General features: G+C 43.2%; 1 protein-coding gene across 1 annotated transcript in view; it reads right to left on the bottom strand.

The window, feature by feature from the left end:
• The window catches only part of FSTL4 (follistatin like 4), an 816,966-nt gene that overhangs the window by 673,181 nt on the left and 118,833 nt on the right, over positions 1–24,952 (bottom strand). The window contains exon 5 of the mRNA XM_045028515.1: positions 870–1,036. Coding sequence (XP_044884450.1) covers positions 870–941 — 72 coding nt within the window. The 5' untranslated portion in view covers positions 942–1,036. The remainder of the gene's footprint in view (positions 1–869; positions 1,037–24,952) is intronic.

The following is a 24,952-nucleotide window of genomic DNA, read 5'->3' on the forward strand; positions in this document are numbered from 1 at the left end:
ATCTAAACTTTATTCAAGGTAAAGAGTATTCAGGTCTGGTTTTTTTCTTGTCCCCACCTACACCTTGCATGCACAAAAAGCATTTGGGATACACAGATAACTGTGGGTTGGAAAGAAAATATCAGTATTTTATGCAGGCAGGTGCCCAGACAGAAATAACTCGTCTTTAGTAGAAAAGGTCTGGCACACTTAAGCAACATAGCACCTCCAGGACAGAGCAGGTAAACCTGGGTATTCTTACAAAAGAAACGTCCCAATTTCTAATTCTAGGCTTTGATATAGACTCTTTCTGTGGAGCTGGGCAACTGCTTTATCTCATTTTCCTCACTTGTTTTAAAAAATAAAAATTAAAAAAAAGACCACCACCACACCTTACCTACCACAGGCATGCTGTGAGGATTAAATTAGCTGCCTGTATAACACTTTAAAGACAAAAAATTCCAACATAAATGCTACTCACCCACATCATTCCATGTATTTATCAAAAAGCTGATTCACCCCAATATTATTTTCTCTGTAATAAATAGTCTTAGGCTAAAGTCTCCACAATAATTAGGCTCCTCTTAATGTACATGGTTTGTTTTACTGGATATTAATGCAAGACAGAGGGGCAAAAAATAGTTATCACTACTTATGTATATGGCTAATAAAATGGATTTTTTTATATTCACATGGTGTATACTGAAGGCTTTGTTTATTGTAAAAACTAATCCTCTGGATAATCACTCATATGTCATACTCAAAATACATATTCTTCACATCTTGCATGTCCTATAAAAGGAGCAAAAAGGTTACACTGTCCTCTTCCACAGTCAACAGCAGAAAATAAACATGGGTCATTCCATCTCTTATAATTCTTCTTTCCTTACCTGTTTTATTAAATAAGCCCTCCTCAGATGCTCCAGTCTAGTGGTCATGGGGTCTATTTGAGCAAGCTGCATGTACACCAACCAGCCTTCCTATTCATCACAGTCTGGCATGAAGTCTCTTGATAGTTTCTGTTCATTTGTCCATAGACTCAGAAGACGTGAAAAGTCTGAAAGGGAGATCGGGAAAGGTTAATTGGTTTCATTGACCATCTGTTTGTGCTGTGAATAAATGCTGAGAATAATGTGTAATAAATGACATCTACAAGGATTAAATAAATCAATTCCAGGGATTAGAAGTAACCTATAGATTGTGTTAATGGAGCAGAAGTCTATGTAACAAAATCAGTCTTACTGAGATGTAAAGCCTTAGACCTGTGGGGGATACCAGAGCAAAGTTTCCCAGGAAGCCTGAAGGTGAAGTGGGAAAATTAAGCAATTGGATATCTCTAATCAAAATTTGAGCAAATACCTGGAGGATTACAAAAGGAGGACACAGACTAGACCCTTGTCATTGAAAAAATAACAGCAAACGTGTAATCGCTTTGGCTTTCTTGTTTTCTCTTTGTTACACTCCACTTCCATGTAGCACTTGGAAGTTCCTGCACTGAGAGCATCTATTTTATATACTTTTAATACCAGTACTTTGTCCCTCGCTCGTGCCTTCCATTCAAGGCTCTCAATGCATTTAAGTACTTCACTGAATCTGGCCTCACACTGCCATGAAGTAAGTGAATCGAGATCACACAGAGCTGGGAACACAACTTCAGTCTTCTTACCAGTCCTGTGCTTTAACCGCTAGATCAAGGGTAACATTTTCAAAAGCACTTGCATGATTTAGGAGCCTCGTTTCCATTTTCAAGTGTGATTCAGGCACATAGGAACCTAAACTCTACTGAAAGCCAATGAGAGCTAGGCTCCTAAGGGCCAGATTTTGAAGATACTTAAGTGCCTTCAGATGCAGATAGGCACCTAGTTGGATTTTAAAAAGCATCTCGGTGTCTAACTCCCACTGATTTCTATGAGAGTTAGGCACCTAAATACCTTTGCAGATCTGCATCTACAGGCTTAAGTCACTTTTGAAAGTGGGACTTAGGACCTTTTCAAAATTTTACCCCACACTTCCTCTCCCTCTTGGGCTCATCTAAAATCTTCCAAGTCCCAGTTTAGAAGTGTGGCTCCTTTAAAGATTAATAACTCGCAGCTTCATACATATATCTGGAATTTTCCAAAAATTCCCAACCCGCTCTAAGGCCAATCCATTTTCACAAGAGGGGAAAGGAAAGGAATGTGCAGACCTGCCCCAAGTTGCTAATCTCTTTCTGCTCCTTCCTCTCTCCTTCTTAAAAATATACCAGTTGTTCTGAAGAATGCTGGCACTATACAGCTGAAGATAATACAAGTTGTAATCAATTACCTCTTACAGCAAATTGATCACATTAAGTAACTACTGTATTTTAACATCTAAATGCATCCTTATTACCACCTTTGATTTATTTTTTGTTAACGGGATCATGAGAATTGCTGACAAGCATCTGAATTATATATTAATAAGTGTTTGGTGGTCCACTTTCTCCGCTGCCCCGCCCCTTTAAAAAATGGCTCAATGCCACCAAGGTGGCTGAAAACTACTACGTTAGAATAAAAGATGTGAACAGAAGATGCAGAACAAAAAGGTCACAGTTTAAGCTGGGAAGCGATGGTGCAGCTCCCCAGCTGCATAAAGGGGGGAATCTGTAGCTAACCTAGCAAGGTGTGCTTTAGAGTTACTTTTCTTTATGTAACTGTCATTTATTATAAATTATTACAATTATTAATGATTTCCACTGTGGTAGTGCCTACAAGCCTGGTCATGGATCAAAGCCTATTGTGCTAGGCACTGTAAACACACATTAAGAAGCTGGTACCTGTCCCCAGAAGCTTACAATCTAACCATTAGGTGTGCATCAAACAATGAGTGAAACTGAACCATTCCGTAGAGGGTACTGCAGTACCCACCATGGGATGAAAGGTTGGTGGTCTCTAGTTGAAAGATCATTTTTAAAGCACCTTTAAATTACCATACTGAAGCAGACCAGTTGTCCATCTAATTCAGTATATTGTCTCTGACAGTGCCAGAATCAATGATACAACACAGCGGACAACAATGAATTAACTTGCCCATAGATTAAGTTTAATTCTAACCTCCATCGGAGGCAATTTTCAGCCTCTTGGCTGTAGAAATAAAGCCATATTGTCGTGTATAGTGTTCTCCTGATGTGTGGCCATGGGAGAAATCTGACAAACGCCCTGGGCGATTTTTTAACAATAAAGCAGAGGCGTACTTGCACTATGCTTGTGTTTGCAGAATATTAACATGCCTGGCCACCCCCGATAAGCATAGCCACAAAATCTGGTTGCGGATAGCTTCCTGAAAAGAAAGCTTTGGAACTGATTGAACAGAAATTGAATTATTTTAAATTCGGTCTCAAAATAAGCATCAGAGCTGTCCTTAGTGTGATAGACCCAGGCTAGATGGGAACAGCAGAGGAGTAGAAGGGAGATATACTGCGCACTGGATAAGCAGTTCTCTGTTCCCTGAGTGACCAGAGCAGGGGCTGCTCCAGGCTAATGAGAACACCTGACTAATTAACTAGCTAAGAGTCAGGTGAGGCCGTTAAGCACCTGACTCTAATTAAGGCCCCACTGATGCTATAAAAGGGCTCTCTCCAATCAGGCCAAAGGAAACCAGGGAGCCAGAGGAGAGGAAGTGCATGCAAGGAACTGGGAGCAAGAGGTGTGCAAGAATAGGCATACTGCTGGAGGACTGAGAAGTACAAGCGTTATCAGACATCAGGAGGAAGGTCCAGTGGTGAGGACAAAGAAGGTGTTGGGAGGAGGCCATGGGGAAGTGGCCCGGGGAGTTGTAGCTGTCACGCATCTGTACCAGAAGGCACTCTAGACAGCTGCAGTCCAGAGGGCCCTGGGCAGGAATCCGAAGCAGAGGGCGGGCCCGGGTTCCTCCCAACTCCTGATCAAACACAGGAGGAATTGACCTGGACTGTGGCTTCTACCAGAGGTGAAGGTCTCTAGGCTGTTTCCTGACCCACAGGGTGAATCTCTGAGGCGAGCAAATCCGCCAATAAGCACAGGACCCACCAAGGTAGAGGAGGAATTTTGTCACATTAGGCATATGCAGCTGCACAGGGCACCCAATAATTTGGGGCACCCCTGGGTCTTAGTGTCCCACCTCTTCCTATCCCTGTTGTGACCCTATCCCTGTTGTGATAATCAGGGTATTCATCTTTAGCCTTAAATGCTTGGATCTTCAGATATAGGTTTTTAAATAAATCCTTCAAAAGATCCCGCTTCTCTAAAATACACATGTGGGCCTGGGCTGCTGTCAGGCATAGGGGCAGTTTAATAATACTGCATAGGGCCCCATACATAAATCCTAAAGATGGCCCTGATAAGTTTGATCCTGCTGTCATTGAAGTCAATGTAAAACTCCACTGGCTTTAATGGGAGCTGGCTCAGACTCAGATAGTTGTTGGATGTTTGTTAAATCATGCTTTCCACCATGTGTACATGGGGTGCTATAAAAAAACTCCCTAATAACTGTGGCACTGCAGTGTTTCCTACTCTAACTATATTAGGATACCGAAGGTACTACAAATACAGCAGTAACTGGCAACCATTGGACGTGTGACTTTAAAATATAACAAGGGAAAATTAAACACAATAGGGTGCACCACGGCAAAAATATATTTCTTTTCACTTTTGCTTCCTCAGGGTTTATACCCACACCAGGTGGCAGTGGTCCTAAACTGAAGTATTATTCATATAGAAGTGATGTCAAAAAGATCAAGGGGAAAATATCAAATATACAGATTAGCAGAAAGAATGTGAACAGAAAACATTTAAGAAAGAAACCCTCTGGGGAAGAAATAAGAAAGTTCCTACTGATCGCATTCACATTAGAGAGCTTTCAGATCTATTATTTTAGTTGAACTTCCCTAGAGAATTCAGATAGAACGGGACATTCTATAGAGATGAATGGATTGGCAGAGCTTCAGATGAGTTACAATAGGTCATAAAATGTGGCCAACTTTCTTGTAATAGATTGTCTCTACATGTATCCAGGGGCACTCAGAACCACCTCAATGAAAGCCTGATTCCTCTGAATTTCATTTTCAAAATCATAAAAATGGTTCCAAAGAAATAACATATTATATGAATCAGGAAAAATTATTTATGTCAGAGTAAATTTGTTACAGATTTCAGGCATTCTACATGCCATGTGTAATAGCTTGCTTAAAATACAACTTATTGAGACAGCAGTGATGATTGACTGGTAATCCCTCGATTCAAGGATGATCTCTACCATGGATTTACATATGAATCCTGAAATGACTTAGGAGTCTGATCCTGGAACCACAAATCCACCCGCAGGCATTTTGTGGCAGCCAGTGGCCTGCTGGGAGACAGTTATTTCCTTCCTCCTCTCTCTTTTCAGCTTACAGGGCAAGACACTTCTCCTCGAAAAAGGCCACTGCCTGATAGAGGATATGGCGCCACTGAGGTCAGTTGGTGGCTCGCTCTTCCCAGCTTGTGATGTCCACATCAGTTTTCTTAAGATACACTTTCAGTGCGTGTTTGTAGCATTTCCTCTGACCATCCTGGGATCTCTGACCATGAGTGAGCTGAGAATAGAGGACTTGTTTTGGGAGGAGAGAGTCTGGCATCCTCACACAATGTCCAGCCCAGCGAAGTTGGTGCATGAGGATCATTGTTTCAATGCTGGTGACATTGGCTTTAGCAAGGATGCTGGTGTTAATGCAGCAATCTTGCCACTTGACACACAGCATCTTCCGGACGCATCATTGGTGATATCTCTCCAAACCCTTCAGGTGCTGTTGATAGGTCACCCAGGTTTCGCATCCATAGAGCTGTGTAGGAACAATAATTGTTTTATAGACCTGAATCTTGGTGTCCTGCCGTAGGTCATGGTCCATGAAAATTGCGTCTGAGTAATTTCCCAAAGGAAGCACTTACACGCTGGATCCTGTGCTGGATCATACTCTAGATTTTGCATTTTGAGAAAGTTGGCTACCGAGGTAGCAAAAGTGCTCAACTGTCTCCAAAGTCTGACCCTCAACAGTGATTTGTGGTGGGTCATGTGCAAGGCCTGAACAGGCTGATAGAGCACTTTAGTCTTCTCAATATTGAGTGAGCCCTAGGCTTCAGTAAGCTTGTGCAAGAAAATCCAGTATGGACTGAAAGTCATTCTCAGTGTGCACGAGGATGACACAATCATCAGCATACTGAAGATCAGTAATGGACACCCTGAAGACTTTTTAATCTTCGATGTCTCCACTTGAAGTCTAGAGCCACCCATCCATTCTATACTGAATGTCAACTCCACTAGGGAGGTGATCTTTAACAAGGACCAAAATGACTGCTAAATAGATGGAAAACAGGGTTGGACCAATAGCACATCCTTGCTTAACCCCAGTTTTGATGATGAAAGGTTCCGTCTCAAGGCCATTACAGAAACTCGTGGCAGACATCTGATCAAGGACCTTAATAAATTTTGGAGGGCAGCCAAATCTGGCCAGCACCTTCCACAGAACTGCACAATTTACAGAGTCAAAGGCCTTTGTCAAATCAATTAAAGCCATGTACAGGTCCTGATTTTGCTCCCGAGACTTTTCCTGGATTTGGTGGGCAACAAAGATCATGTCGGTTGCCCCAGGAGACAATAGTATAGGATATACAGAATGTCTAAGCTTGGAAGGATTCAATTTTTGTCAGGAAATGTTGATTTCACTGAACTCCCAAACCCACAAAAAATATTTCCATCTATCATCATCAAAATTTACAGAGGCAAAAGAGAAAAATGCTGCTTGAGAACTTATAGTTTAATTTAAGGATATTTACTTTGTATATTTTGGCATGTGAATGTTGACAATTTGTGTTTAAACAGTTATAAAGCTCTAACTTTTTAACTCTGTGTCTACCGTCATTAAATAATTGTCAACCCCCACCCACCTCCATTGTCTGACCCACTGATAATATCCCACCACTGTGAAAATTTAAATGAACAGTGGAAATTTGCTTTTAAAAAAAATCATTATCCAGCAAATTTAAAAAAAAATAAAAATTTAATTCTGCCAAGCCTAAGTATGTCTTATGTATGTGTCTTTGAAAGAGAGATGAGAGTCTGGAGGAATTAACTGTTCATTCAGATAAAACAAAAATTAACAAATCTTTGCCCCATTCTTGAGCCCAACCCTTCTCAAAACTTCTCTGAAGTTTGAAAAAGTTTGCTAATTTAAAAAACAAAACAAAACACTGATGCATAGCATTATAAACGGTCTGAACATGAAGAACAAACCCTGATACATACAGAAAACATCTGGCAGGAATACTGCAGTACATCATGGAAGATGTAGTCCACCCAGGCAGTCTGGCCCACAAAAGAAAATGTAAGCATGAGGCACCCAAACTACAATTCCCATAAGGTACTGTGGGCACTCAGGCAGACAACTCAATGTCAAATTGACCCAAGACAAAGTGTTTCAATTTGTTTCCCAAAAAAACAAAATGTTTTGATGTGGGTCAACATAACACAAAACAAAAGTTTGGCAAAAATCAACATTTTTCCCCCAAGGAAAATTTTTAGTTTGGCAGTGATTGCATTTTACATCCAAAAAGTATTTCCATAGGAAATTCCCAATCGGCTATAGCAGAGGTTCTCAAACAAACAGTAGCCTGCGAACTCCATTCAGGTGGTCCGCAGATAGTTTCCTCTACAGTGTGTGCCTGGGCAGCTGCACACAAGAGAATGAAGGGCCACCCACCTAATTAATGGAGCCGCACAGGCATGGGTCCACTAATTAGGTTCCTAGACCCTGAAGAAGATGCACATGTAAGGTGAAGTGGTGGCCTTGGGGGGAATAAGGGATAGGTGGGAGGGGGCAGTGCGGTGAAAAGAGTGGGTGGAGGGAATTTGGGATGTGTAGGGCTGCAGCGGCCAGAGAAAGAAGCAACTTTCCCTAGCTCCAGGGCTACAGCTACCAGGGAGATACAGCCCTCCTTCCCAGCATCAGCGATGTGGCTGCTCTGGCAGTGGGGAGACCCCCCTCCTTCCCAGCCCCAGCTCAGGAGCTGCTGCAGTGGGGGATAGAGGGAGAGACACCCTCCTCCTTCCCAGTCCAGCTCTAGGGCTGCTACAGCAGGGGAGAGGGGGCACATCCATTGCATTAGAAAGGTAAGACTACTGAGCTATAGAAAACATCATCTTATAGGGTAAGGGTAAAAAGTATAAACATTTTATTTGCTCTAAAAAAAATAGCTAATTTGCTTTGGTGTTGTTCACATTGGCCTTGTTTTTATGTCTTTACATCTGGAAAAACTAAAGATTGGTTAGCTAACGTGTTCCATAAAAACAGTGTAATTCAACTTCACCAGCTTTTGGAGGCATTCAGACAATTCTGTATACTGGTCCCCATTAAGCCCCTACTTAATTTGCAATATCGCAGATCATGCAATATTAGGCTTCCAATACAGTTTTGATTTTAATTAGCTTACTTTGCACAGTCCACAATTTTGCATACATTTTGAGGTTTGCAACATACTTTTTTCCTCCATTGGTTCAGTAGAACCCCATTTATCTGAGCCGATAGCGGCTCAGGCTGCATTAATGATTGGAATATAGTTGCAGAAAAATCTCTGGTTATCAAAAAAATTAGCAGGCATAAATATAATATGAGTGTTTATATTGTTGCAGCAATTTTTTCTTAAATGGGTCCTCTCTGGCTCCCTCCATTATTACTTTTGCATGATTTTCCATGTCTTGTCCGCAACTCAACCGCAATTATTTGACAATCATCCTGCAATTCAAGTAGGGCCTTAGTCCACACCAATATAAGAACATGGAGAGAGAGAGTTTTTTTTAAAGGAAAATACGACAGAAAATTGTGCTATTGTGGCCACTTGTCTTTGTAATAATACACAATGAGATGTAACATCTTCAAAGCACTTTGTAAACACTGCACTACATGAGGTAAGTAAATTTTTATCCTCACTTTACAGACATGCAAACTAATATGAAGCAGCAAGGATAAAATGACATGTGCAGAGAGCTGTACTAGAACTCAGAAGTAGAGATGAGCGAATAGCTGAGTTTTTGGTTTGGTGACCAAAAGTAAAAAAATTGTTCAATAGAATCACAGAAATATAGGACTAGAAGGGACCTTGAGAAGTCATCAAGTCCAGCCCCCGTGCTGAGGCAAGATAAGTAAACTTTAACCATCCCTATGTGTTTGTCTAAACTGTTCTTAAAAACCTCCAATGATGGCCATTCCACGACTTTCCTTGAAAGCCTATTCCAGAGTTTAACTACCCTTATCATTCAAAAATTATTCTTAATATCCAAGATAAAATCTCACTTACTGCAGATTAACCCAATTACTTCTTGTCCTACCTTCAGTTGATCAGTCTTCTTTATAACAGCCCTCAACATATTTGAAGACTTATCAGGTTCCCCCTCCGCCCCATCTTCTTTTCTCAAGACTTTATAAGCCCACTTTTTTAAAATCTTTCCTCATAGGTCACGTTTTCTAAACCTTTTATTTTTTTATGTTGCTCTTCTCTATCTACACTCTCCAGTTTGTCTTTCCTGAAGAATGGTGCCCAGAATTGGACACACTATCCTAGCTGAAGCCTCACCAGTGCTGAGGAGAGTGGGACAGTTACCTCCTGTGTCTTATATACAGCCCTCCTGTTACTACAGCCAAAATGAAATTAGCCTCTTTTGCAACTGCATAACAAACAAAATGTTTCATTGGACCCACAACTTTTTTCCATTTCATGTGTTGTCATGTGTTTTGGTACCCCTTTTTTAAACAATAAGCTAATATCCAAAACAAAATATTGTGTCAAAATAAAAAGTCAAAATGTTTTGTTTTGACCACTTCAAAATGGAATGATTTTACTTTTTCACAATTTTTTGTCTTTTTTTTCAGATGAAACTATTTACAAATAGTTTCAGTGCCCCCAGAACTGCACTATTTATTTTGGGGGGGGGGGCGGGGGAGGACGACAAGTTTACTATTAATTGAAAAAGCAGTATTTGCCCAGCTCTACTCAGAAGTTTCTGGCTTCCAGTCCTGTGCTCAGAACACTAGGTCTAATGTCTCTCTCATTGTATTTACACACTTTAAAAAAAAAAAAACCACACATACACAGGTAAGAATGTGTGATCTGCAATAGTTTTACTGGATATGAAATAACTATGAATGCAAGAAGACCCTAGGTCCCGATGTTGGCTCCAAATCAGTTCTGACTTCCACCACTAATACAAAGAACAAATCAGTTTCACAATAACTATTCTAAAAAGAACAAGCTCAATTCAGCAAATCCAAAATGCTTCATTACTGGAGATATTTTTATTACTTTTATTTTTCCCTCTGTTTTTTTCCTTCCCCTTTCTTTCCTGTGCCTTACAGAGTGTATCACTTAAGAGCAACATCACAAGTAGGGCCTCATCTCACCAGAGTCTAGCAACTTTCACTGGTAACCAGCAACTTGTGTGAAAACAGCACTACAAGGTCACTCAAATGATTTTTCCTTCAAGATTTTCTACCCACTTCACTACAGGCAGCCTATCTGATAAATGATTCCTTCAACTGAAGCATCAGGGCTCAAGTGCCCACTACAGGGAGCTGAGACCCCATGACTTTCCCACCCTCGTTTCTACGAGTTCAAAATTAAGTTCTATATAAATCAGTCACTTCAGAATAACCTTGTGTGGAGGGCAATACCACCCCCGCCAAATCCAAAAACCCCACCACATCCCTCCAACACATATACAGAAGCACCTCACTTACTGATATTTTAGCGTGCTTAAGCTCTGGACACCGATGCTACCAGAGCTATTGGGAAGGAATTATTCCAGCAGTGGTTCTAACCTTTGAATACTACTGCATTTTGCAATAGTATTTAGCACATGGGCTGAACAGGATCTCAGTTAGGACAATCCCTGGAACTCCAGTCCTTAGAGGCCCCATGTGAATGAAGGGTCAGATTTAAAATGTATAATGCATTGCCTACATAAGGCTGAAACCCAATCATGCACTCATCGAAATCCATGGGAATCTTTGCCATCATCTCCACTGAGAACAGGAGCTGGTCTTTGCTCTTTGCTATTCCAAGTGCTCCCTAAAATGCCTCACTGAACATCATCTTAATAAAATCCTACCACCACCATCACGGTTTTATCCCAAACCCCACGAAGTTAAACTGAAAGATACAACATACACTAGCAAATTCTCTAGCTGTACGTGACATTACAGATAATCTACTGAAAATGTTGTCAGGATACATCCATGTTCCTCCTGCTGCTCTAAAGGGATGAAAGAAAAGTACATAACCAAAGATGATGGCATTTTTCTCATAGTGAACTGGAAGAAAGAAAGAAATAGTGATGGGACACATTGAATCTGAGCTCACTTTAAAATAGATGCAGTGGGATTTCTGTTTTGTTTTCTAACCCAGAGTCACTTGGAAAGAAAAATAATTCCTGATTAACCAATTCTGGTGAGTTCTTTGGCACCATTTGAATAGGAGATTACTGGGGGATTTATTTAATTAATTTTGGTGTGTTTGTTTTTTGTTTAAAAAAAATTTTAACCTTCAGATTCTAGATGAAGACAGCTAGACTTCAACCTAGGTCCCCCCACATCCCAGATAAGCGTCCTAACCACTGGGTTATTCGGGGGTAGAGTCTCATATTTCTTTGCAAAAAGGTCTCAATTTTGTTCCAATATGAAAACAAATTCTGAAACCCCAACATTTCATTAACTGGAATTTTTGTTTTTCCAGCCTCGTGTTTCTTAAGATTGGATAGGGACGTATTAATGAATGTGGTAGAACTACTCTCTTTTCATATTGCAGCTAGACGTATGATCTGGCAGTACAATGTGTGCACATCTGTCAAGTAAAGTTCTTTAGAACAAATGTGAAGGACAAAGCCTTTGAGAAACTGCTGTGATAATTCTTCATGTTCAATGGGTTCATACACTAGTATTCTACTTTATTATCCCACTATATTAGGGACATTCTAAGGTATTACCATCTATGCTTGACCTAGTAATTTGAACCATTCAAATCACACCATTATTAAATGGTAGGAGTCCTCTTTTATAAAAGAGAAGGGCAGCCAGGCAGTTTATATAGAATAAAAATCCCCACGTGACCAGAGGACCTTTCCACTTTGAATCACCACATTTAACATTATGGATGTGACTGCTGGCTTGCCCTCTTCGTCTGACTTCTGGTTTATTACTTTTGCTTGAGAATCCACATCTTTTATCTGATCTCCTCCAATTCTCCTAAACCGAGAGAGCAGCACTCCATATTTTAACACTGGCTATGAGCCCAAAAGAGCAAGATCAATTAGACTTCATTTTGTGGGTGCCATTTTTCTTTAGTCCCTTTGGCTGGCTGAACTCTGTGTGTGTTGTATTGTTCCCAAATACAAGGCCTCTTCATATAGATAAGATACTTTTGCTGGCTATCAGACACATCAGCTCCCTGCTCTGGTGCCCCCTCAATTTGCACCATATTTAGTGAAAGGTGTGAGGAATAAAGAATTCAGTCAAACTCCTAGGACTTAATTCCTATGGGGGTGCAAAGCTCATGCACATTGTAGTTCAAGGAAAGTGAAGATGGTGGCTCTAGGCTAGATTTCTACCTCCCCAATCCTGGGTCTAGACTGCACTCACCCCAGTATAACTTAAAATAGCCACAAGTCTGCTCTAAGTTATGCCAACTGGAACAGGCTGTTGGGGACCATTCACCAGCTCCGACTGTCTGGCGTTAAGTGCACTTGGTCTCTGCCCCTCGCCATATCGTCATGCCCCCTCCTCAACCCAGAAAGCCTCTCTTAACACAGAGTGAGCGGCAGATGGTTTTATACCATGAGAGATTCCCCAGTTTCCCCTTTAGGACAGCTCTAAGGGCCCTTTCCACTGGAAGAATGGCACAAAGGAGAGTCATCATGGGCCAGGGATCTGGCCCACAATAAAAGATATGTCTAAAATATTTAACAGCAGACAGAAGTATGAAATATGCCAGTAAGGCTGGAAGCCATATGATTGTGTCTGGGCATGCACTTATAAAGCTACAGCTAATTCATGGGCTGTATAGATACATTCATATGTACTAAATACATCTAGTGATGTAAAGCAATGGGATCCACTGGCATGAGGTTTTATCCCTGTGCAGAGGGAGACCCTTCTGCTCTCTAGCAAATCCAGTTGCAGGATCAGTATCTAAGTTTGTACAACACACACTTCCTTGTCAGGAAGGGAATTGTTCCTCTGTGCAGACAACAGCATCGTTTTGGATAGAAAAATGTAGGTTTGTTGCATTTTATTTGTTTTCAGGGACTGAAACAGCTTCAAGGTTATTGGGTTCCTCAAATCTCAGGATCAGTAATGGGTTAAATCCATCCTTCATGAAGCTACTAATGATTGGGATAGTTGATGCTTTTAAAGAAATAAAGACAAACAATAGCTGCCTACAACTTTCAATTTTCCATAAATAACTAAACTCTGATTGAGAAGTACAGGCTAAATTGGGTTCTCTGGAGATGGATTCTTAACAGTAGTGCCTGTATCTGTATGATTCTATTATGTTATGTGTAGGAAGCATTATTTAAGCAAACAGTACAAGCAGAGCTTCTGGAGTAATTTCTTCTAATGAATCCTCAATCCATGTAAAACAAACTCATATTCTACCCACAGCCTCGCATTGTACACAAAAAACATTTATCTAACGAAATTTTAAAAAAAATGGTCTCCCACTGCAGAGTGATTTTGTACAGCCTTTTGAGATATATGAAAAGATGGAGGTTTTTCCTAGTCTATGTATTATTAAACATAACAGTCAGCCCTCTAGAATTCATCATTGATTGAGATAGATGAAGCTATTTTAAAAACACCTAATGAAGTCTCTTTGGAGCCTCTGAAACTCCACAGTAAAGATAAATGAGAAACAATTTCTTGATATCTGTAATTTAAAATAATGGCTATCAGGCCTGATGCTGTTTTCAAGGTTTATTGAATTTTTATAGAATATCAACTTCTACATTCTACGTGTAATTGAAACCCGAGATTAGTGTTTTTCTCTTTTAAAATGCACATTTAAAATGCATTTAAAATGCAAAGAAGAGAGCCTCTGTCACACTGTTACTTCACAGGAAGCTGATCACTATCACAGCTGATTTGATACTCTAGCTGCAATATGCTGTGTACATCAATGGGGACATACAGTGGGATAACTTCACCTATGGACATGTAGTTTATTTGCCTGAGTATCAGGCAAGCATTTCAATAGCTCCAGGCTAACAATGACATGTCCCTTGTGGATTAATTTCTATTTGGACTAGCATTAGGGCTGTTTAGATTAATCAACATTGCCAACACTCCAGCATTCAAATATCATGGGTCAGGCCCTCACAAATTATGAAATCAGTTTAAAAAAAATCACCAGATTTTAAAAATAAATACATTTGTCATTCTTTCTGACTTCTAGGTTTCTGAGCCTTTAGGGTGCCCTCAATTCACATTTTCAGGCTTTTCTCCACAGCCATCAGAGCTAGAAACTTACTGAAAGCTGAAATTCACAGTGTTACAACCTGGCCCAGTAGACCACTGTATGGTCACCAGTCTGTTGAAAGTGGACCCAACTACTAGGTCACACATGCTTCCAAATCAAATTGGAGTCTAGACCCAGAGGTAGAAACTGTGACTATAGGGCATCTTATTTGATCCCCTCCTTTGGGATGTGGGACAATGCAACCCAGACACCCTAGATGCCAAAAACAGATCTGAGACTTCCCGAATCAGACCTCTGTAACTTACACACACTCCCCTCCCCCAGAGCTCCACCTACTCTGTGAGCTCTCTGGGCTCCTAGTTTAACCGCGTTGAGGACTACACTGCAGGAAAGCAAGGCACACAGTCTTAGCTAAAGAGTTTTTTTTAATCACAGACATTTTACTCAGGGGTGAAAGTAACTTAAGGGACTCACCAGTATGCAGGGCAGCCGGGATCCTGAGCAGGTGAGTGATGGAGGGGCTCAACCGGAAGGGGCGGGGCCTCAGGCAGAAGGGGTGGGGCTGGGGCCAGACTCCCCCAGTCAGCCCTTCAGCATGGCCCGGCAGCTATTTAAAGGGCCCGGGGCTCTCAGCCGCTGCTAGCGCTACCCCGGAGCTCCAGCAGCAATTTAAAAGGCCAGAGCCCTGGGCCCTTTAAATAGCTGCCGGAACCCCGGCGCTCCCGGCCACTGCCGGTACAGTCAGCTGTATACTGGCTCTTACCAGTATGATGTACCGTACCAGCTTACTTTCACCTCTGATTTACTCTTAAGGCATTCAAGATCTTTGAAAACAACAGGAGCCCCGAGACCCACCTTCCTCATGTCTGATCTCACTCCTCCTACAAGACTGAAGTTTGTGAGCATTTCAGGCTGGGCAGAGTCCTTCCTCTCCTCTTTCTCCCACAAGTCCTCCTAACATGTGTTGACGGTCAGGATTTCAGTAACTCAGCCAGAGATTGTAGGTCTATTACAGGAGAAGGTGGATGAGGTTCTGTGGCCTGCAATGTGCAGGAAGTCAAACTAGATCATCATGATAGCCCCTTCTGACCTTAAAGTCTATGAGAATGTAGTACAAGAGCTTGCCCTCAGGCAAGCTGAGATGTGTTCAACACAATACCAAAGGGAGTCTATAATTTGGCACAGACACATATCCCACTGTCACTCTTAGCTCCAGCTGCCAATTTTTTTTCTTTAAAGGCAGTACATAGACTCGTGATAAAAAAAATAATTATGAGAGCTGGCAACACTTGTGTGCTACATACAGGTAAAGGTTTTCTCTTGCTTCATCATGACATTGCCTCAATGGTGTGGTTTCTCCATGACTGTCTAATGCTGCCAGGGGCCATTTCAGTTCACAGAATGCCTCAATTTATGGCACTGTCACTTTGGAAGTGTTTCAGGTACCATACAAAACTTGAGCCCAAACCCTATGCTACTTGGAATTTCAACAAAGTATAGTGATTTTTAAGTGGATAACAGAGCTGTCCAACATTCCCTCTCTTAGGAAGGCAGCTACTAACATCCACACAGAGTACTGCATAGCACATAAATGCTACCAGAGTAATTAACTCCTCCTGGCCTTTCTACGATGCACTTCTCCTTTAAGAAGACCACTGAAAATGCTAATATACACAACCAGATCCCTTATCAGCTTATAGAGCTGAAATTCCAGAGAGTGTCATGAATATCATATGCGAGTCTGAAGGCAGAAAACTCTAACAGAGCTCCTGTATGAATAAACGCTGCGTTATGATTATCCCAACCCAACTGACTATCAGCCTGTACAAGTCCAGTGCTTGTTTCCAAGTAGGAAGCTAGCTAAATCATTGCCCGTCCTTTGAGAGGCTAATGGTAAATAGTGTACCCTAGGGATCTTGCTTGGCAGATCATTTAATCTCTGCACTTTAATTTCTCCATCTTTAGGACAGATTATATTTACACACCTCTGTCAGGCCCATGTAAAAGTTGCTACGTAAGTGGGATATGTTACTGAAGCCACTGCAGTCCCAGCGTACAACGGACTATGCTGGAGAGTTGGGAGATACCCAGGGATGTGAATGGCAGTATACAAAGCGACTTTCTCCTCATGCCACATTGCCAAAGTTGTGATCAGTGGGAGTGCTCAATCTGCAGTGAAATATCATGAGTCAGGCCTCTTAAAAAAAAATGAACTTTTTTTTTAAAAAGGCTCATGATTTTAAAACGAATATCATTTGCCTTCTGGTTTGTGAGCATTTACGGTACTCTTGGGACATGTATTCAGGCTTCTCTCCACAACCAGAAGGGCTGGAAGCTTTTCCCCCCCCGGGGGGGGGAGGGCACATAAAGGAAGCCAAGATTCTCACATAATTGCTTGACTCCAGCAACATGGATTTCACAAAAAAATACCTTCCTTCCAGCCTCTTTATGCCAGATAAGAGAGACCAAAAAAAAAGTAGGGTTGCCAGGCGTTCTGTTTTCAACCGGAATCCCGGTCAAAATAGGGTTGCCAACTTTCTGCTCACACAAAACCGAACACCCTTGCCCTGCCCCCTGCCATGCTCCTCCTTTGAGGCCCCACCCCTTCTGAGGCCCTGCCCCCGCTCATGCCACACACACACCTGTCTCTCGCTCTCCACACCCTCACTCACTCATTTTCACTGGGCTAGCTCATGGGGCTGGGTGCGGGAGGGGGTGAGGGCTCCAGGATGGGGCACGAGGGGGGAAGTGAGAGCTTTGACTGGCGGGGGGCACTGGGGTGGGGCCAGGGATGAGGGATTTGGGGTGCAGGAGGGGGCTTCAGGATGGGACCTAGGGGTTGAAAGGGTGAGAGGGGGGGGGATCAGGGCTGGGGCAGGGGATTGGGGAACAAGAGGGGGAGTGAGGGCTCCAGGTGGGGGTGCAGGCTCTGGGGTGGAGCTGGGGATGAGGGGTTGGGGTGCAGGAGAGTGCTCCGGGCTGGGACTGAGGGGTTCAGAGGGCAGGAGGGGGTCAGGGGTGTTGGCTCCAGGTGGCGCATACCTCAAGCAGCTCCCAGAAGCAGCAGCAGCAGCATTTCCCCCTTCTGGCTCCTATGCACAGGCATGGCCAGGTGGCTCTGCACGCTGCCGCATCCACAGGCGCCACCCCTGCAGCTCCCATTAGCTGTGGTTCCCGGCCAATGGGAGCTGCAAGGGTGGTGCCTGGGGGGGAACCAGAGCAGGAACGTGCCAGCTGCTTCAGGGAGCCTGCGTGGTGCCACCAACTGGACAGTCAACAGCCTCATCAGCAGTGCTGACTGGAGCTGCCAAGATCCCTTTTCAACTAGGTGCTCCGGTCAAAAAACGGACACCTGGTCACCCTAGGTCAAAAATGGACCCTAGGGACTCCAGTCAGCACTGCTGACCGGGCCTTTAAAAGTCTAGTCAGCAGCACAGTAGGGCTAAGGCAGGCTCTCTGCCTGCCCTGGCTCCGCGTGGCTCCCTAAAGCTGCGGGCATGTCGGACTCCTAGGCGCAGAAACCAGGGAGGCTCCACACACCACTCAAAACTAATCTGTCATCTTGGTGCCAGTACCTGCTGCTTGCCAGCACTCAAAGTGGTCAAGCGGGATTGTAACGGGGCGGGACTTACCCCTGCGGAGGCTCCTGCTGGTGTCCTGGGAATTGGCTCTTTTTCCAGCTTCAGAGCACCCTCTGCAGGCCCATGTCCCGCTTGCCGCTGGCCCCCGTGTCCTTCCCAGGACCCGGCACCCCTTGTCTTTGGGGTGCTGCCCCCTGGCAATACCCCCCCAGTCTCAGGGTCTCCCCAGCCAGGGGAACCCCCAACGCTCTATCCCCACCTTGCCTCAGTCATGGGCTACTGCCAGTCACCATCTAGCCGGCTCACTGGGGCAGACTGCAGTGTCAAAGCCACTCATCATAGGCAAGGTGGGTTTGGACCTGCTGCCTTCCTCTGCCTCCCAGTAGCTCTGTGGGCCTTGGACCAGGCCCTGCAGCCTGGGGAGTTGCCAGCCTGGAGCTCCCCTGCTCCTCGGGTTCTCCCCAGCCCTGCTATACTCCCAATACCCTTTCTGCAGGCAGCCAGGCCCTGCTCTCTCCCAGCCTGGAGAGAGAGCCCTTCTTTTTTGGGCCTCTGGCTCACAGCCTTTTTATACAGGCCAGCTGTGGCCTGATTGGGGCATGGCCCAGCTGCGGCTGCTTCCCCAAGCAGCCCAGCTTAGCAGCTCTCAGCCACAACCTTCTCCCAGCAGGGCCGGCTTTAGGCTGATTCGCCTGATTCCCAGGAATCGGTCCTCGCGCCAGGGCCCCACGCCTTAAGTGCCTTCCCCCCTTTACCCACCCGGTGGCGGTCCGCTCCGGGGTTTTTGGCGGCATTTCGGCAGCGGGGGGGGGGCCTTCGGTGCTGCGGAAGACCTGGAGCAGACCCCCCACCACCGAAGCCTCGGACCCGCAGTTAATAAAGCGGGCCCTGCTCCCAGGGCTGACTTTAACCCTTTTTCTGCTGGAGTGGGGGAGCCGCCCCACAACAGGGATGAAAACCTTGAACATAGGGACAAACCCCATCCCTAAAACACAAACAGACACACACACACGAGGAATCTGAAGTCTGAACTAAATCAGAAACCCTGCAGACTTTGAGGTAGGGTTGGAGGGAGTAAAAGAAAAATGATATTGCAAAATCCAGATTTTATGTTTCAGGCCCATTTCTAAAAGGGACCACGGTTCACAGAATGATTACTACAGAGTTTTGCAACAGGAATATCCCCTGGCTACCCCTTGTGCCACAGATCCATCACAACTCCTCCTAGCAGATGGCACTGTTTATATTACTTTGATTCTTTCTGCATTGTACTTTACTGAAACCCAGGGACATATAAAATCCATGCACTCAGTTGTGGTGCATTCATGCTTGATTTCTCCATATGCCTGTGTATCTGAAAGATTTCATTTACTCATCCATCCTGCAGCATGTACAGTAGTTTTAGACTTAAACTACCAACCTATTGTTGAGTAATTTAATCCCAAAGCATTTAGTGATATCTTTAAAGGCAATGCATGTGTGCGTGCATTAGGTGGTATGAACGCCTCATCAATAGAAAGACCATTATGGGTAAATTGCAGGGCTATTTTAATAAAATTGTTGTGGTAAAGTGGTTTTGTATAATGTGAATACTCACGTAAAGACCAAGTGGGATTTGGATTAATATGGCAATTTTACAATCATGGAGAAAATCTAAATTGTCTGTGTTTCAGGAATAATCTTGTATCACTGAACTGGTTAATGTGGATTTAAAAAAAAATCCAAATAAATGTGAGTTTGCAAAGTGATGCAAATTAACTAGGCCTGACTTTTAAAGATATATAAACACACACACGCTCTATATCGGTATATGGAGGGAAGCTGCAAGCTCCCCTCATCTCCACTGAAGGTTTAAAAAAGGGCTCCCAGTTGCATCTTTGTTGAATCAACTGAGCATGTCAATGGAGATGCTCTAAACTATATAAGAGAAAATCAAGTGCTCCTACATAAGGGACCCATTGACCTTATGTAATTACACTAAACTTCAGATGCACTTAGGGGCACTTTACCAGAAGTGCACTTATCCAATTTTTTCTGTAGTTTTAAATTCGTATAATCATAGGATTTTTCTAACTTTTCTCCAGTGACCTGATCTGGAAAATCACCGGAGTGCAACGTGTGAAGACAATGGGTGTATTCACCAGAGAAAATACTATAGTCATTAGTAAGGTCTTGACTCAACAAAATTCTTATGCATGTACCTAACTTAAAGGATAAGAGTAGGCTAGGGTTGCTAAGTATTCAGTTTTTGACCGGAACGCCTGGTCGAAAAGGTACCCTGGCGGTTCTGGTCAGCACCACTGATCAGGCCATTAAAGTTGGCAGTACAGCAGGGTTAAGGCAGGCTCCCGAAAGCAATGGCATGTCCTCCCACCAGCCCTCCATGGGGCTCCACATGCTGCCCCTGCACAAAGTGCTGGCTTTGCATCTCCCATTGGCCAGGAACCATGGCCAATGGGAGCTGCAGGGGTGGCACCTGCAGATGGGGCTGCACACAGAGCAACCTGACCATGCCTCCGTGTAGGAGCCAGAGGGGGAACATGCCGCTGCTTCCCAAAACTGCCTAAGGTACGCACCGCCCAGACCCTGCACCCCTGCCCCAACCCTGGGCCCAGCCCTAATCCTCCTCTGACCCTCCAAAACACTCAGTCCCAGCCCAGAGCCCTCACCCCCCTCACCCGTGCCCTAACCCCGTGCCCCAGCCCAGAGCTTCTCCCGCACCCTGAGCCCCTCATTTCTGGCCCCACCCCGGAACCTGCACCCCTGGCCCAGAGCCCATACCCCCTCCCACACCCCAACCCCGTGCCTCAGCCTGGAGCCCCCTCTCATACTCCGAACCCCTCAGCTCCACCCCAAGTCCCTTCCTGCACCCTAAACCCCTCATTCCTGGCCCTATGCCAGAGCCCGCACCCCCTCCTGCATCCAAACCCGCTGCCACAACCCAGAACCCCCTCCCAAACCCTGAACTACTCATTTCTGGCTGCACCCTCCGTCGGAGCCCTCACCCCCCCCCCCACACACACACACACACCTCAACCCCCTGAGCTAGCCCGATGAAAATGAGCGAGTGAGTGGGGGGGGGGAGAGCGAGTGACAGCATGGGGAGATGGAATGAGTGAGGGTTGGGGCCAGAGTGTTTGGTTTTGTGTGAGTAGAAAGTTGGCAACCCTAGAGTAGGCCCACTGAAATCAGTGAAGTAGGCGTCTAAGTGTTTGCAGAACTGCACCCTATGAGGCTTCTGTTTCATTGCAACCAATTAGAAAGAGAATCATAGAAATTAGAGAAATCAAAGATCTATTTTATCATCTGATCTCGATTACTGCCTCCACAGAATTGTTTCCAGGTTTCTACTGTTTTTTCCGAACTCGTTCAAAGTGGATATAGCCTAAGAACTTCTAAACTCCGAGGGGGAGGGGGACTTTATTGTATTTTATTGAATTAATATATTGTATTTATTTAATGAAATTAAAGATATGGTGACATTTTGAAGCCTACACTGAACCTTCTAGAATGTTCCTCATTAGATTTTTCAGAGCACCTTAAGCCTCCCATCCAAAACTCTTACTCCTGTGCTTACTTTTTAATCCCATTGACTTCAAAGCACATGCTGAGCCTAAGGGCCTGATCCAATGCATATGAAATTGGTAGAAAGCTTCCCAATAACTTCAGTCAGCTTTAGATCAGAACCTAAGTACACTATACAAACATGGAAATGATGTCCTAAAGCACAATTTAACTGGATTAAAATGCAACCTTAAAAGGGCCACACAAAAGGAAAACCACACATTAGAAACAGCAAGATAAAAAGCCCATTAGATGATATGATCAGATCATAAAACATTGAGTCCCATCACAGCATCTCCAGAGTCCCAGCTGGTTGATGTTATGTCATGAATGGATCTAATAGCCCGTTTAAAAAAAACTACGAACAGCTATAATGTATATGGTTTACTCCTGAACTATTTTGGAACCAAGTACATAGTATAGAGGCGGGGGGGAATAGATCCTTTGAAGTAGGACCTTGGAATATTCTTCCCCTTGAAAATATTTTGCAACTGCAGTCCACTTGAAAACTGGAGCACTCTAGAGGCAAATCATAAGGGGCCAGATTCTCAATGGGTGTAAACCAGTGTCACCTCACAATTCAGCAGAGTGCACTGATTTCAGATGTGACCCTTTGGGCACAATTCTCCTTACCTTTTATGTGGTATCAATCAGGAGTAAACTCCATAGACAATCAGTGGGATTATATTAGTTTCACTCAGGGTAAGTAAGAGGAGAATCAGGCTCTTGCTCTTCAGAAGGAGCATTATGAATTATGAGACAGAGACAAGTCATCCCCAGCACGGATAGCTTAGCGTGATCCAGAGAAGCCGGGAACCTTCCCTTATTTCCTCTTTCAATCCAACTCCAAAACATTAGTTTGCTGGTGACCTTGACTTCTGTCAATTGATGCACTCATCTTCCTTGTGAATTTACTTTACCACTGTTGCACTGCTAGTCGCTTCCCCAAAGCAGGGCCCTAAGATACTCAAGTTGTGTCATTTTTGGAAATAATGGTGTCTCACTAGATCTTTACAGGTGATATATCATTGCTAATCAACCCACAGCCAGCCTCCTGCAGCTCTCTGAAAGCTATTGCCCTGCTCATTCATTACAAAGTCGAGTTAATTCGAGCAATCTTCCTGATCCATGGCCTTGCACACCCAATTGCGTTATTTCATGTGATACAATAGTTCTCTGTAATAATGACCTCACCCTTTGACGATTCAGATAAAGGACACCAAGACATTTTTGGTAATTAGTGTTATAGCAAGATTCAACAATCTCTCTCTGTAGCAGAAATGGGCAATGCTACTCAAGCAATATAATCTTTCACTCTACAGCAGTTGAGGGCTAATCAGCATTTCCATCCAAATCCCTTTTCCTCAAATGGCTTCATTCTTAGATGTAAAAATGTTGAGTGACTTTTTTTCCTTTTGGAATATTACCTAGTTCCTAAAGCGGGAATGGGAAACAAATGTTTCTGGGATATAATTTCAGTTCAGATGCTCACTCTTTGTGTGACCTGGGTCAGATCCCCTAACCTGTCCATACTTTTCATGTTCTCTGTATGTATAAATATCTCCTGTCTGTGTGTTCCATTCTATGCATCCGAAGAAGTGAGCTGTAGCTCACAAAAGCTCATGCTAAAATAAATTTGTTAGTCTCTAAGGTGCCACAAGTACTCCTGTTCTTTTTGTCCATACTTTGTTTTTCCATGTGTAGAATTGGGGTAGTAATTAGATCTGGATGACATTTTTCAGGGGGAAAAAATGCAGATTTGGCAACACCAAAACATTTTGTGAATGTGGCAATTTCACCAAATGGTTTCAGCAGGAAAAAAAATCTGAAGAAAATCAAGAGCTTTTGTTTTGATTTTTCAGTTTGAAATTACTTGGTTTCAAAATTCCCTTCAATTTTATTTAAAAATTCAAAAAACAAACAAATACTGGAAATCTAAACCTAATCTAAAATTGTTGAACCTGAAACAATTTTTTTTTACACTTTTCAGAATTGCAAAGCAAACCAAAAAATCCATTAGTCACACAGCTCTAATAGGGATAGCTGCTTCACAGCACTGCTGAAATAAAATGCTTGGATTTCATCACATGAAAGATGCTTCGTAAGTACAATTCTTTTAAACAAAAAAATTCTCAAGTCTTTCTCATATTAAAATAAAGTCCAAGTTAGACATAAGCTCATCAAAATGCATATTGAACTCTTAGAATTTGAAAAAAAATTACAGGTAATGTTTGCTGGCAATTAGCCCATGTATAGATGTGTTCTAAAGAAATATTTGGGGTTCTAGTCTCCCCCCCAGAACATAATCCTAGTCCCATTCAAGTCAATAGCATACGTTCATTAACTTCAGTAGTGCCTCAATATCCATGGGCATTAGGAGACATTATATGCATATATTCTGGAAAGTCACAGATTTCCAAAAGTGCTTAAGTGACTTAGCAGCACAAGTCTTACTGACTTTGAGTGGTCCTTGTGCTCCTAGTCACTTAAAAAATCCCACCCTATGCCTCTAAAGCAGTGGTTCTTAACCTTTACTGCAGCCTGCACCCCCTCTTTGGTTCTCAAAATATGTTCTCGCACCCCTTATCAAAAATCATTGAAGTAGGTCAGTTCTTTAAACCGAGATATTTTTGTTTGTATATTACAGTAATTGTTTTAAAAATGTATAATGTTAATAAATACATAGGTTTGATGAAACAAAGTAGTTGTACTTACGTGTCTGTGCTTAATTTGTGTTTTTGATGATTTACCTTCTAAAAAAAATCTGACATGTCTCCCACCCCAAGGAAGGGCATCTCACTCCCCCAGGCAGTGCGTGCACCCCAGGTTAAGAACCACTGCTCTAAAGTATCTGGTTTAAATTAACAAAAGCCAAAAAATCTGAATTCATTCTAAAAAATATGGCCAGAAATTACACACAAGCCCCACCACCTTCATGTACAGAAAAAAGAGCTGTGTGTCAATGCCCAAAGCTTAACCCCGTTTAGCCAGTGATATCACCAACTGAATCTCCAATACCTAAAACAGCCTAGGCTTTATTATTCTGAATATTAACTAGGGTCCTGATCCTGTCATTGACAGTGGAAGAGTACTGTACCTGCAGAACAGAACTCCACTATAGTTAGTGGGGCTCTGGGCAGGTGCTTCTGTTCACCCACGCGCAGGATTGTGGTTTAGGTCTTAACATGCTTCCCCAAGATTCAACGGGATCACAGCCTTAAGGGATATGGCAGCAATCCACAAAGCACTTTCATGTGCCTAAGCACTGTAGCTGTTTTAATCCTCTAATTCACAGGCTTCAGATCAATGGGCCAGGTCTCACATGCCTCATTTATG

Source organism: Mauremys mutica, chromosome 8 (assembly GCF_020497125.1).
Source record: "Mauremys mutica isolate MM-2020 ecotype Southern chromosome 8, ASM2049712v1, whole genome shotgun sequence".
Lineage (NCBI taxonomy): Eukaryota > Metazoa > Chordata > Testudines > Geoemydidae > Mauremys > Mauremys mutica.